The 14,685-nt window shown below is 44.4% G+C and overlaps 1 protein-coding gene across 1 annotated transcript in view; it reads right to left on the reverse strand.

Moving 5' to 3' along the window:
- The window catches only part of FN1 (fibronectin 1), a gene marked incomplete at its 5' end in the record, with an annotated part of 51,304 nt that overhangs the window by 14,918 nt on the left and 21,701 nt on the right, over positions 1 to 14,685 (reverse strand). Inside the window, 11 exons of the mRNA XM_084289404.1 lie at positions 695 to 859; positions 1,289 to 1,405; positions 1,625 to 1,894; positions 2,484 to 2,573; positions 3,541 to 3,723; positions 7,345 to 7,536; positions 8,257 to 8,343; positions 8,620 to 8,788; positions 9,268 to 9,362; positions 10,893 to 11,159; positions 14,318 to 14,590. Of these exons, the coding sequence (XP_084145530.1) occupies positions 695 to 859; positions 1,289 to 1,405; positions 1,625 to 1,894; positions 2,484 to 2,573; positions 3,541 to 3,723; positions 7,345 to 7,536; positions 8,257 to 8,343; positions 8,620 to 8,788; positions 9,268 to 9,362; positions 10,893 to 11,159; positions 14,318 to 14,590 (1,908 nt within the window). The remainder of the gene's footprint in view (positions 1 to 694; positions 860 to 1,288; positions 1,406 to 1,624; positions 1,895 to 2,483; positions 2,574 to 3,540; positions 3,724 to 7,344; positions 7,537 to 8,256; positions 8,344 to 8,619; positions 8,789 to 9,267; positions 9,363 to 10,892; positions 11,160 to 14,317; positions 14,591 to 14,685) is intronic.

Genomic DNA, 14,685 nt, shown 5'->3' on the forward strand with positions numbered 1-14,685 from the left:
TGGGCAATAAAAACAGGTTTTCTGAGTACAACGCTACAGGAAACCCTCCCTCCACAGTTACCTCCTAGCTGAATTTTTATTCTTCTCTCTTTTCTAGGCTGTGCTTCTTGGAACAGAAAACATGAGGGACAAATAAATAGCAGCATGTTAGCCCAGAGCAAAAAGGTCTTAACCATGCTAGATGGGTGACATACCCATATAAAGGTTAGCTGAGGATTTCTGTTGTTTTTAAAGGTTACTAAATGCTTTCATCTGCAGCTATGGTAGGAGTAGGATTATGCTAGATCCAGACCAGAAGTGAGAAGAGTCCTGGAGTTAGAAATTCAGGTCTCATTGCAGTCACAGTGCACCAGAAGCACCAGAGTGCAGCCAACCAGGACTTCCAATACAAGAGCCCAACAACATTTCCACTCCACAATGAGTCAAATATTGCTTGTTCCCATCTGGACTCCACTTGGTCTCCCCTCCTCCAAAAGTCTGAGCCTGTGATCCCCTTCTGTGTCATGTACTTATCATGCTGGGCCACCATTATATGCAGCTCCATGGAAAATGATGTGTTTAAAACACAGCCTATGGCTTCTAACACAAACCAGGGATCAGTGACAACTTTTTGGGGGTAAGCCAAAACAAAAAACTGTTGTGGTTCTTTTTTGGTGATGTTTTTGTAGAGTTTTGTCATATAGACCGGTCTCACCTGTTTTGTAGGTGACAGTAACTGGCTTGCTGCTGGCAGGGCTGTCTCCACGACCAGTTACAGCGTACACGGTGATAGTGTAGTCCACGCCAGGTTTGAGGCCAGTGATGGTAGCAGTGGACACGGTGCCAGGCACTGTAAACTCCTGTACAGGGCTGCTTCCACCTAAAGAGGATGATGTGAAGAAGAAAAAAAAAATGTAATGGATCTCTTCAAGTATACATTTTCAATCATAAAAAAACAGGACAATCTTAGATGCATTAAGTTGAAGAGAAGATGATGTTGATTTCAGTGAATTTTGCGTCAGTTTTTTTCAGTCCAACCCAATGAAAAATTAAATATGCACACAGAACCACCTCTAAAATGACTGGAATGCTCCAAATGCTCCTTTTTGCAGGGGGCAGATGAAGATAATTTGCTCTCCTGCATAAATAAACCTTGTATTCGACAATCTTCTTTAAACATGCCGCAAAGATCTCAAAGAGAGGGGTTTTTGTCTGCTGCAGTCAAACTGTCTCTGCTATTTGCTGTGGCTTTCTGATAGCCTCAGACTAGATCTGCTGGTCTGCAACTGCCAGAGCAGCTTGCCCTCACCTGTTTCACCGTAAGTGATCCGGTAGTATCGGACTGTCACTGCAGGAGCATCCCAGGAGATCACGAGGCTGGTTGGGCTGGTGGGGGTAACTTCCAGGTCCCTTGGAACATCAGACACTAGAAACAGAAGTGAGAGAGAGTCTGAACACGACGTACATCAGTTACAGATCACACCCATCACACTATACTCTGCTTCTCATCTGTCTTAGTTCTAGCCCTGTGCACACATCTACAAGTGATGTATCATATCTGCTTTTAACAGCATCTACCTCACTAGAGGACACCCCAAATCCTCAAGGCAACTTTTAGTCAGCTTACTCGTCCCTCAAGGCTTACCTGTTGTTTGCTGGCCGACCAAGGGCACGCTCTCCTCCCTGCCGTTGATGGCGATGATGCTGACCACATACTCGGTCCCTGGGAGCAGGTTGGTAAGAGTGATGGAGTTCCGTGAGGGGGGCACGCGGTCCTCCTTGGGCTTGCTGGGACCATGCTCTGGGTGGTACCGGATTCTGTAGCCGGTGATGGTGGCACGAGGAGCAATCCAGTGGACGGTGAAAGAGTTGGCAGTTATATCCGAGAAGTCAAGGCCAGTGGGGGAATCGAGACCTGGGTATTTCAGAGACAAGAGACTGAGCTCAGCTGTACTAATCATCGCCACTGTCTTGTTGCATGAAGCTCGGTACCATGACTCTGCCATATCTTAAACCAAATGCTACTCAGCTGTGGAACTAAACACACATGTTCAGGATCAAAGCAAGATAAACAAGTACTGGAACATAACTGCAGGAAAGTGTACAGCAACTTTGGTCAACATCTGAAGTCTTCTCTAAATAAGCAGCCTGACTTGTTTTAATATTTGTTCTTACACAGACAACACAACATAAAGCACTACACAACCAGCAAGCTCTGTTACAGCTGTAAAACAAAAGCCACTGACGGATACAATAGGCTCTGCCTGGGCTCACACGACTGGTACATTAACGCCAGGGTCTATGATGGTCTATTTAGAACCAAAAGTTGTGGCTCACACCTAATGAGATATTAGACATCCTAGTATTTCCCAAGTTGTGGATTTGCATTGCTCTTTGATATCTAGCTGATGGTCTGTCAACAAGGTGACCACACAAGCAAGGGCAGCACGATCAACTTAATGGATGACACTAATTAACACACATCTTATGGTTTGTCTAAGTACCTGTTTTCTGGATTCCAGACAAAGGTGCACTCTCATGTTGCTCAGAAACGCTGTAGACTCTCACAAGGTATTCAGTACCAGGGAGCAGATCTGTGGAGTTTAAGTAAAGAGGTTTAGACATTTCTTTACTAATGATTGGAAGTCACTTAAAAAGCTATGCAATTTTAATTGTGTTTATGGGGGGTAATCAGATTTTACCTGATGGAAGATTCGAGCCTTTGGGACAGTCAAACTTAAATCTTTTTTTGTGGCATTACTGTTGCCAGAAATGTGTTAGCCTGAAGGAGCATGGTAAGCTGTATCACTGTGTTCTTGTGTTGCGGGGACCGGCTAGAAGCAGTGAGATTTCATCACAGCCCCTTCTAGCTATCTAGTTATGTACCAGGGTAAAGCTTTAGCTGATATAAACTAAAACAGAGCCAAGGATTTTCAACACAGCTATTCTAATTCACATGAGCTTCAGATCTGGACCCTTATTTGAAAAAGAGCTACTGTATTTCATTCAACCAATCCAATTCCAGGATGGAGAAAAAAAGCCTTGAAATAAAACACAACTTTTGCACCAGCAAAAATTAACTCAGTTTTTGAAAAGTGTCCAAGATTCTTTGCCACATCGTCTGAAGTTCCAAACAGTATTTATCTTCTGGTCCCAAACATACAGAACCAAAGGAACAATGACCTTTGGCACATTCTGATTGCCCCCCCTAAACCTCTGCACTATAGGTCCTTGTCTTCTTTGGCAAACTAGGAGAGTAATATGTATTTACTCTTAATACCTAACCAGGCTGCAAAGCAAAGCAATTACCCCATACTCTGATACACCACCGTCCTTGGACTGATGGGAAAAGCTTTCCCGTGGTTTGCTTTTAACTTAGTTAAAGCAAGTGGCCAAAATCCACCCGTGAGAGTTTGCATGAGGCTACTCTGACATCAGCTTGTATCAGCTGGGAGTTTGGCCAGTTATACTTACAGCAGTTTTCTTTTTCCCCTCATCTCATGCCACGTCTCCACCCATAAACAAGGGGCCTCTTATATTTGTCTTATGTAATTCTCTTACTTGTTAAGACCACCATGTTGTCAGAGGGTGAAATTGTCAGCTCTGCAACATCTTCCTCCTTCTTCACAGGTGAGTAGCGCACCAAGAAGCTGCTCAGCACGATGGAAGTTGGAGGAGTCCACGTCACTCTCATAGTATCAGGCCCCACGTTAGTGAAGCGGAGGTCAGTGGGAGGAGGCACAGCTACACAGCAAAGGACAAATATATATATTAATCTTCTCTGATACATAAAAGCTGATGGAGACACATATTTAGGGAGTCACTAGAGAAAATATCTCATGCATAACAGACTACTGTGTCAGATCCATGCAAACAGACTTCTAGACTACATTTGGTTCTACTACAGTTAAGAGAAAAATACGCCTGTACTGCTGTCAGGCTCCTTTAGCCTCCTGGCATTTCCCAATACTTTAAATATACCCTGCAGGGCTAATTTGAAAACAAGGTAGCAAGTTTCAGTAACGTGCTTCTTGCAGCTGGATTTCGTATTACAGATGTGGAGCCAGGAGAGGTTTAAAGTTGCCATACAGCAGCTTACAGCTGGAAAAGTCATCTCATCTAGAATCCATACATGCACACACAGGAGAGGAGAGGGTATACCACTAATTTCCTATGACTACTTCTACTTGTGTTGAAGGATTTACAGCCTCCGGATTTTCAGACACAATAGGAGTTCATGCAAGAACCAGTTTTCAGCTCGCCTTCTGCCCATGCACTACAGAGACCCTCGACGGTGTGACATGGCTGTCAATGGCATGTCCTCAGGGAGTGGTGTTTCATCTGCGTCCTTTAGGGCATTGTGGAAAGAGTGGGGCCACCACTGAAACAAAGTGCTAGAGGCTCAAATAGCCATCAAGGCTACAGATAAGCTGGAGGGTGCCTGCTGAACTGCTTCACCCTTTGGCACTGATTTTGGGGAACCACAGTTTAAATGTCTGGTGTATATATAGCTTGTGTTTCACAGTCTCGATTCCAACTGGATCCCAGAAATCTGAACGTGATTGAGGCTTGCAAGCCTGCAGCCATTCACAGTGTTAAAATGCCTCATATTAACAAATTGAGCAGTGCATATCCAGCCCCAGCTGCCATTTAGAAAAAGGATTAAGCTGGGTTTTTGTCTGTTTTTCCCCCAGTGAGTGGCTCATTTCCTCTTTGGACAAAGCCCTGTCATCCCAACAGCTAGTGACAGCATGAAACACCGTCCATGTCACGAAACACAGAAGTTTTCAAAATTCACCCGTTTGCTGTGTCAGAGTGGTAGGGGCGCTCTCTCCGCCATTAATGAGTGTGATTACACTGATGTCGTAATCAATGCCCGGCTCCAAGCCTGTGACTGTGTAGTATCCTACTGAGGAGTCCACAAAATCTTCAAAAATAGGGACACTTTCTCCTGCCGCAACTACTGTGATGCGGTACCCAATAATGGTGGAGGCATTTAACGGGGTCCACCTCAGGCCGATGCTTGAGTCAGTTATGTCAACAAAGCTTAGGTCAGTGAGTTGGGGCACCTCTAATGAGTTAAAGAGCAAACGGGAGAGGCAAAGACATACAGAGGCAAAAGAAAGACAGGGGAGAAAAAAGCAGTGTTCATCACTATTAACATCGACAGAACTGTGGAAGCAATCGTGGTGATATGAAGACTTTCTCTTAGGGTTTGGGGGAAAAAGGAATTTGGGGAAGGGGAGGGTGTTGGGGTATTTTTGTAATTTATTTTGTACCCTTCTACGCAGTCTCCAGCTGCCTCACTGGGCAGACAGAAGCTGAAACCCAGATTTCCCCCAAGACAGTGTTCTTTCAATTCAGACATACAATTTTCAAAAAGGCCTGCAACAGGCCAGGCATTTATGAGACAAAGAACCATCATTTTCTGATAGAGGAAAAAAGCACACCCCAATTATTTTTTCAGAGTTAAAAACAAAAGAACAAGGTTTATTAATGTATAAATAAAACCAATATTAGTGATTGACCTAGAGATTGTGTTGTCTTGTTCAAATGTTAAGTTTAACTTTTATCATTGGGATAATAAAAAAATATCAACCCCTTTAAAGGGGATGAACTGGCCTACACCACCAGCCAGTGAGAACCCTCATAAAGCTTCAGTGAGGATCACCCAGTATCCAAGCTACTTACACTGCACTTGGAAAAAAAAGTCTCAGATACCTGTAATGGCTTGAGGGTCTGGCCCAGAATTCCTCAAGTTCTACTTACCACTAACTGCTGCCAATATATGTGCTAAAAAAGATGATCCAGAACAGTGAATAATAAAAATACATTTTGGAAAGATGACAAATGGTTAAAAATGAGCTTTAGATGGTAAGTATTCTGTAAGAGTGAGAATGTCCCCATAGTCAGCGGGTATGCCTGGCACATGATGTGGCCGAGAGGCTGACTTGATTCGTTGGCTAAGTTTTTCAAAGTCTCAGAACTGATCCTCTGTTACGACCTCCTAGATATTGCCTACATTTCTGTATGGCCAATGAGCACAGCTCTTCCTATAATTTTTCCTATAGATATTATTCCTAGAGCAAAGCTGTTCTTTTCCTGTACATTAAGACGAATGGAACAAGGGTGCTTGTGTGTGTCAGTGTTAGATGCATCTTTAATCTACAACGGCCAAACCTTCAGCTGCTGAAGTCAATAAACTGGTATTGACTTAAGCCACAAGATTTGGCTGTAGAACTTTAGCCAGGTGATCCTGAAATCAGTGGGAGTTAATATCTACCTTTCCTTATTCAGGATCAGATACTGGTAGGTGAGTCAAAGATTCAAGGCTCAGTATCAGTTCTGTTGGACTGTTACGTCTTAGCTTGAAAAGGAATTATGGGAGAGCAATATTGCAAGAGGCTGGCTTTAATAATAGTGGTTATGTTCTATTTTACTGTCCTGCCAGGACAAGAGGAAAGAAAAAACAAACTTATTTTACAGAATAGATGCCAAAAATATAATTTTTCTGTAAAATCATTGTTAATCCACATGGAATGCATGTATCATATCACCTTTAAAGAGTGCTAAAAGCCAGAGACATACATTCTTAGCTTTCTCACACCAGAAGATGGAAAAAGGGCTAAAGCTATTACTGCCTTAATTATGCAGTATCACAGTATTAGTTGACTCCCAGGGAGCATACAGCACTTCAGTGAAGCATGGAAATTTTAAAGCAGTGTTATACAAGCAAGCAAACAGTAGCTGGCATCACTTCAGGGCTGAGCAGAAACAAAAACAAACAAACAAGGCCCTCACAAAGGAAAATGAAATGAAACCATCTGGGGAGATGGACATTAATTTTGCTACTGTGGCAATAAAGGTAGTTTCTGCAGTCATCTCAGCATGTAATGAGAGATGGCACAGACCACTTGTGTCCCAGAAGTGCTACAGGAGATGGACATTTCGGTCTCTGCTCTTTTCTCTGTTGGGCTGATCTTCTGCCAGTATTGCTGCCAAAGCTTCCTTTGCTTGCATCCTATTCATACCTCTCCTCACCTACTTCCTACTCCCACTGGCTGTGCTCCAGATGCTGGGGCACTGCAGGGTCAAGTCAAATCTCTGCTGCTCTCCAGCTCGGTGTACTGCTGCACCAGCCCCATATCTCCTTAACACCATGCTGTCTATGGACAGAATGTAGGCTGCCTACACCAAAGTGGTTATAAAAGCTCCTGTCATACCCTGGCACACAGCTATTCTGTTTCTTGAGACCGAAGTCCAAGCCCTCTGCCATCAGACTACCTGGAGTTCTGCAATGTAGAACCCTTTGGCTCAACGATTTGAGTTTTGTGTAGCTAAAACTGCTGCTCATCCTTTCGTTACCTTGTGTGATGGTTTTGGAGATGGGGACGCTCTCCTGCTCGTCCTTGACTGAGTAAACACTGACGTTGTACTCCACACCAGGGTTGAGGTTTTCGAAGGTGCAGGTAGTCTGATCTGCACCTACCACTTCCTCCAAGGTGGAGCCCTGCTGCCCGTCGGTAGGAGCAGTGGTCACTCGGTAGCCACTAATTCCTGAAATACAGATACCCAGTATGCAATGAACTCATGCTCTATTTGTATCAGGCATCAGTATAAACATCTGAGGCAAAAATTACATTTCACAAGTGATTTTGCCACCCTGAGCCCAGCAGGCAAGAGGTTCCCTTGCCAAGCACTCTGAAACGAGTTCTGGGGGCACACCACCCTCACAGCATTATTTCAGTTCCCTGTGAGACCTTCCCAAGCTCCAAAATCTCATGACATATCAGGAAGGAGAGATACATCTGGTAAGAGCAGAGTTTTCAAAAGCCTTTCAATCCTTGTTTTATGGGAGCCAATTGTACAGCTCCCAACAGATTCTACAGGGAAAGATCTTGAACGCTTTCAGGAATTCCATGCTTACTCTCAATGGCATGAACTCACTCTTCACTGCCAAAAGTCTTTTTTGGGTCTATTTTGCTTTCCTGTTTAAACACCAGTTGGAATATTTGAAGAAATCCTTCAAATCCCTAAACCAGCTGAAATGATTAAAAGCATTTTAGATACCATTTTACATGGAATGCAAGCCATGAGAAGTTCTATGGCAACCTATACTTAACAGTGAATTATATCTTTGGATATATCCAAAAACATATTTTTTTCCTTAAATGGTTCAATAGCAAGCTTCCCATCAAGATTTCAGGCACTGTAGGGTAAGCATTACCATTCTGGTACAATAGAGGGTTCAAGCACAGTGTGAATTCATATCGTTACCTGGAGTTGTGCTTCTGTCCCAGGAGACTATCAGGATTCCAGTATCAGGATTGGGCTCCAGGCGCAGGTTGGTTGGTGGAGACAGGGCTGCAAGTGTTCAGAGAAATTAATCATTTATGGCACTGAGAACCACACTAGCTCCCTCAGCATCCCTTCTCCCCACATTCTGTCCTAACCCTTCAGAATTAGCAAAAAATATTATTCTGAAGCTGTGACCCTACGTTGCATGAGCTAGTGCTACCGTCACCTATGCAGAGACACCTTCCAGACCACAGCTGGAAGAAGAAACTAGGACTCCCAGAAGACAGGAGCACAGAGGAAGCAAGGGGAAGGAGTAATTATGGAAAAGCAGCAGTGTCATACGTGTAATCACTCTCCTGATGATGGGAGTCTCTCTCTCCTGGCCGTCCATCAGGACGGTGAGGCTGTAGGTGTACTCCACTCCTGGGGTCAGGCCAGAGATCACGATGCTGCCAGAATCAGAGATGACCTCCCGGGGAGCCTCTCCACCTTGGCTTGGGCGCACACCCAGCTGCAGAGAAACAGCAAAGTTTGCTTTTCAGTCTCAGCTACTCCAGTCCCAGGTAATTATCAGCATTCTGACTTGTCATCCAACGCCAGGATCATGGGTCTGTATGCTCCACGCCAACCATTAAACCTGTAGCTTGTTTTAGGCAGCCTGAGCTCAAGCTGAGTTGTTCCATACCCTCTGGTTGGAAACCTGACCTGTATAGGCCTTCACGGTCCTACCAGCGAACTGACTGCAGAAATACAGCCACAGGGGACCACGAGGCCTGTAAATAACGTGTCCCTCTGAGGAACATGATGTAAAGAGGACATACTTGCATCAACCTCTCTGATCTGCACCTGCCCCCAGTACGTAGAATATTTTTTGTACCTCTTTCATTTGTGCAGCATTCACTGTCCATATTTATCAGCTGTAATCGGTCCACCAAATTGCAAAAAAAAAAAAAAAAAAAAAAAAAAGCACTGGATTTTGTTTTCTCCTACCTTGAAACCAATCCTTGGGGCAGGTGTCCAGGTGATGACAATAGAAGTCTCAGTCACTTCTGTGTTGAAAGGAGGAACAGAGCCAACAGGCTGATCTGTGAAGTGAATTAACAGAGATTAGCTGCTGTGCTGGTGATTGACAGTTGGAAAACACAACCTAGGGCAGTCCAAATAGCCAAAGCTATGAAGTAAGATGCTAAACTGTATTAGTTTTGAAAAGCAAAAAGACAGATGACCTCTGTCTGCTGCAGTATGCAAGTGGTCTAGTCGTGGTCAGTGCTTTTGTTGTTCCTGAGGAAAACCAAAATATTGAGCCAGGTCTCCTAACTCCTCTATCCCTCCAACCCCAAGAATTTGGCAAATACTGATTTTGGCATGATATCTGAAGTGTTCCTCTGAAAGCAGGTTTTTCCTTCACCCACCATATGCCATTCAAACAGCCAAACACTACATCCTTGTTTGTCATCCAGCTGTCCCAGCTAGGACCATCTCATCCCTCACACACATCTTCAGCTCTTTTGAAGTCAGAGTGAAAGAGTGCTCAAAGTCAATCCGAGGAATTTGTGGTCTCATTGATATCCGTGAGGAGTCCCACACAGAAGCCAAGGCTTTTGTGTATCCCAGAATCAGTCTAAATAACTCCACTGCACTTAATCTGAATTGACCTCATTAATACTGAAGAGATTGTTTATTCATTTATAGTCTCAAACTGGAGTGGTTTCATTCAGATCAGCCAGAATTTGAAGACAATATTCATCTGAAGATATCCAATCATATCCTAATTGAGAAATATTTATAGATAAGACTGTCTCTGTCAGCAAAAAGCACTTTGCCAAGGTCAACAGTGTGACTGTGGTGGTGAATTTAAACCCTTATTTTAACTTCATTGTTATAAAATAAGCCACATTCCCTTTTGAAAAGAGGATGTGGTTCTGGGCTTGGAGGGCTTTGAGTTTTGTCAGTTTATATGACTGCATCATTATTTAAAAAGGAAGTCTACTCGCTCTTTCTAGACGCACACGTGGTTTTCTACAGAACTGCTTTTACTCTCAAGATCTGCTTAGTATTTCTTCCATGGAAGCTGCACAACTGTAAGTGACTGAGATCTTAAAAAAAAAAAAAAAGTGCGTAGAATGTAATTTTTGTGTTAATTTCTATAACTGCTGTTGCGTTGCCTTAGACAGCATGATTGGGCTTGAGAAATTACTGCCTTCAGCTTTAGACAAATAGCAGATTAATTATTCCTTACCCTTTTTAAGGGTGCTGTTTGCTTTCCTTGATTTGCCATGCCAAAACCAAACAACTGGCAAGACCACGTAAAATTAAATGTCTTTGTCGCTCAGTTAACCAAAAACGGAGGTACCAGCAATGTTTCTACTTTTGTTTTTAATTATCAAAAAGCTGAAATATATTTTACTGAGAGCTTTTTGATGCAAATAACTCTTTTACTGCCAAAAAGTTCAGAAAGAAGAACAAGGAATATTTCCCAAGCAGTTCTGCTGGAACACCACTTCAAAAGGGATCTTCTGTAAACCAGTTCACAATAGCCACTTTCAGCACAAGCCTACAGTTTTGAGGAAGGGCCAGAGTACTAGGGAAGAGGAGTGTGTGCCTGTTATACTTACAAGTTGTGAAGACTCCAGTCTCTCTTGCGCTTTGCAAGTCTTCTTTAACTGCCACGAGGTACACGGTGTACTCAGTGCCGGGCTGCAGGTTCCTGAGGAGGTACTTAGTGGCAGCAGGTCCCACGTTGTAGGTCCGTGGCTGGCCTCCTCTCGTGGGACCTGCAGTCAGCCGGTATCCTGTGATCACAGCACGGGGCCGCGTCCACAACACGAGCACCGAGTGCTCCGTGGTATTGAGGAATCTCAGGTTGGTTGGGGCATCGAGTTCTGGAATAAATAAAAAGCAGAACGTGCATCAGTTTTTTGGTTCAATCCCTACTTCAAAAGGGCTTCCACTACCTCGCATAAAAACATGGGTATAAAGTGAGGTGGTTGTGCCTGTATTTTAGGGCATTAGCATAACAGCAAGGAAGAGGGAAGGTGGGGGCCAGTAGGGAGCTGGAAATAGAAATGAAATAGCCATATCCATGTCTCAGTGCCACCCACTAATACGCACTGATCCTGGTTTGGGGCTCCAGCCAAAGAAAATAAGGCTCCGTGCCACACAGATCTGCCATACGTGCCATCCCACGGGGCAGCCAGGCTCACAGCAGAGGCAAGACAGATGAACCCAACAGCTCTGAGGAATTGCCTTAGTTTCTCATGAATGCTGAACATTTTTTTTAAAATCAGCTCAGTTTAGACTTGCCAGTATTAGCAAGACTGGAAACCTAACTTTAGCCCCTTTTCATCTGGAAGGATAAATGTTTTTGAACCTTTGCCCAGTCCTCCTCCCTGTCCCTCCTCAAAATCCCTTCCCAAAACAAAACACCCCCCTGCCTTGTCCTTTTCATGACAAAATAACGAACAGTCAGCAGCTTTCTGGAGAAAACCAGCCTAGAGTTACTTAAAAATAACCACGCTGTGGAACTGACCATACAACAATCCTAAGCATGCTCATCTCTCCCACGGGAGTCATGCAACAGCTCTTATCAGGCTTCCTCCGCGTTTTATCGCTACCTCTGGGAAGCTGCTGAAACCGTTCACCCAGAAAACTACACAAACAAGGGCCTGAAGTGGCACAGTTTCTGAAGTGCTGCACTCGAGCCCCCAGCGAGCGGCAGAGATGTCACTGCCTTCAGCTAAGGAGCTCTTGGGACAGGATGAGACTCAGACAGGGAACAACACTTGAGCAATTCCGTCCCACAGCAGGCAGCGTGGCACCGGCTGCAGCAAGGAGTGGCATGTCTACATGGCAAGCTTCCCCACCTTTTCCAGTCCCCAGTCACATGTTGAAATTAAGACCAGTGAGGAGAAGTTCCATCAATGCTCTTTTTTGATGGCAAATACCTTTCCCAGCCCAGCAAGCAACATTTTTTGTGATAAATTTAATGTTTTCGTCACCCTCCCAGTGATTCAGAGCAGCAGTCATTGCCCTTTTCTCCCTCTACCTGCTTTTCTCCTTTTTCGAAGGGGGAAGGAAAAGGAAGCAAGGCCTTCCTTCTTCCATCCCTTCCAAAGATGAGGAAAATATTTCAAAGAGACAACAGATGAGTGTGACTCTCCCTAAGCCCCTCTCCAACCAGCAGGCTGAGAGTCAGCTTTCTCTTTCCTTGGTACTTAGGTTTGTGTTGAGTCCCATCTGACAAGGATTGCATCTTTATCCATACGTAGTCTACAGTCGGTTCCTTTCTCCACAACTTAATTTGACAGCTCTATTAGGCTTTTATCACTTCCTCTCCCCATACTGAAGAAAAAAGGGGATGATACAAAGCCACACACACGCTTGGAGTTTGTTTGTAGACTGCTCTTTAACGGAAGGCCAAGAAGAGAATCACATTTACACCGTGGGAAGAGACTTCTGCTGTGGGGTTTTCCTTGGGAACTGTGAATGATTTCTGTTTCCCAGGACTTTCGATTACAGGATGCAATTTATGTGAATACTTTCTGAAGTGTGGTTTAGGCAGAGCAGCTAAGCAGATGATCACAGCCTATGGAAGAGGATTCTAGACATTTGTTACTAGCCCTGTGCTCTCTGAATCAAGTGTCTGTGCTCTGATGCACACTGCTGCGTGGGGATTTCGAGATGGGCTCTACACCTACCCAAGGCTCCTGAAAACAACCACAAAACACTCACAGATCTGAGATTTGAGCTCTTTTTCCTACACACTTCTGAAAAAGCTCAGATTCCTAAGCTGCATGGTTCCTAACTTTATGGCTGTAAGTAACTATTTCTCAAACAGCAGGACTAGATTCAGAAAACCCGTTTCCTTTCCTTCCTCCTCATCTTCATAGGAGTTGGGCTGGATTCTCAAAAGCTTTTATTTACTGAAAAGTGTCAGAACAGCAGATGTGTATAGCTGAATGTAGATTTAAATTGTCTCCCCCATCCCACCTGAGAAGAATGAGCAAGTGGCTGCGTGGTGCTTACCTACCTGCAGGGTTAAACCACAACGTGGTCCTTTGGGTAATGTAACCCAGCTGAAGAACACCACAAAACCTAGACACCCTCCTACTGCCTGATAAACAGGATCTGTCCAAATAAACCAGGCCCCAGGTTCTGCCTGATCTGCTTCTCTTGGATCAAGAGCAGAGATAACCAACCAAAACCATGCTCAACTCCTCCTCTTCCCTCTGAAAACCTACATCTTGCCCACCCACTGCTCTTCTCTTCTGTGTGCTTCTGCAAAGCAGAGAGCAATGCTTGACAGATTGTGCTTTGCTTCTCACCTTGCCTCACACTGGTAACACGTTGCAGTGCCACTAGATCACTAGCAACAAGGTTCTGAGAGATCCTGCACACTCCTTCCCAAACAATACATGCTCCCTGTGACACTGTCAGTCTGTTGAGATCCCTGCAAAGCAGTTTCCTGGGTTTTACTGGGACAACAGTGAAATTTCTGGGGTGAGACAGGCTGTGGAAAGCCAGGCCTAACCTGGTGAAGCTAAAATGCAGCCCTTTTAAATGACAAGGCCTGTCCCTACATGCGCGTGCAGAACTCCTACCAAAAGCAGGAGCCAAATAGGTATGTGGCTGTCAGAAAGGAGATAGGGATTTTCAGAACAGTCTCAGCAAGGCTCTTAAGTCATGCTGAAATCTGCCCTAAGGTATCCTCAAAAAAATCACAGGCTGTGATCTGCACAGTAAAAGAACTGCAGGGCCCATCAATTCTCAGCCAGTAATAAAAAAGTTGAATTCCAGCCATACGAAATTGTTTTAAAGTGCCATGAGAGTTAAACTCCCATTGGAAAGCCCTGGAGGAGGATAAATCTGCTGAAGAGATCATTGTTTGACTGAATGAATTCCCAGCCCTGTCATCCCAGTTATGGGATACCTCCCGGGCTATAACTGGGGCACTTTAAGTGCTCTGTTTATATATTTCTCTAAGCAACAGAGGCATAAGAACTTCAAAAGGTGGAAAAAAGCACGAAGGGAAGACACTTACTGGTGGTTTGCTCTCCAGTCAAAGGTTTGCTCTCCCTGCCCTGGCTCACGGCAAAGATCTTAAAGAGATAGGTTGTTCCTGGGATCAGGTCAACAACTTCAGCAAAAGAGCTTCTGGTAATGGGCAGCCTCTGGCCGTGCTGGCCAGGGCGATTGACAGGGATTGCTTCCACTCGATAGCCAGACACTTGGCTCTGTGGTGGCGTCCACATGATGGTGACCTTGACATCAGAAACCTCCACAAACTGCAGATCTCGGGGTGAAGGAACTTCATCTGAAAGCAGAGAGACAAAACAGCGTTAGAGGGAATCCTTAGTCACTGGTAAAAGCTATAGGTTTACATGGAAGGAAAAAAAAAAAAAAAATCAA

Source organism: Netta rufina (assembly GCF_964035555.1).
Source record: "Netta rufina genome assembly, chromosome: 6".
Lineage (NCBI taxonomy): Eukaryota > Metazoa > Chordata > Aves > Anseriformes > Anatidae > Netta > Netta rufina.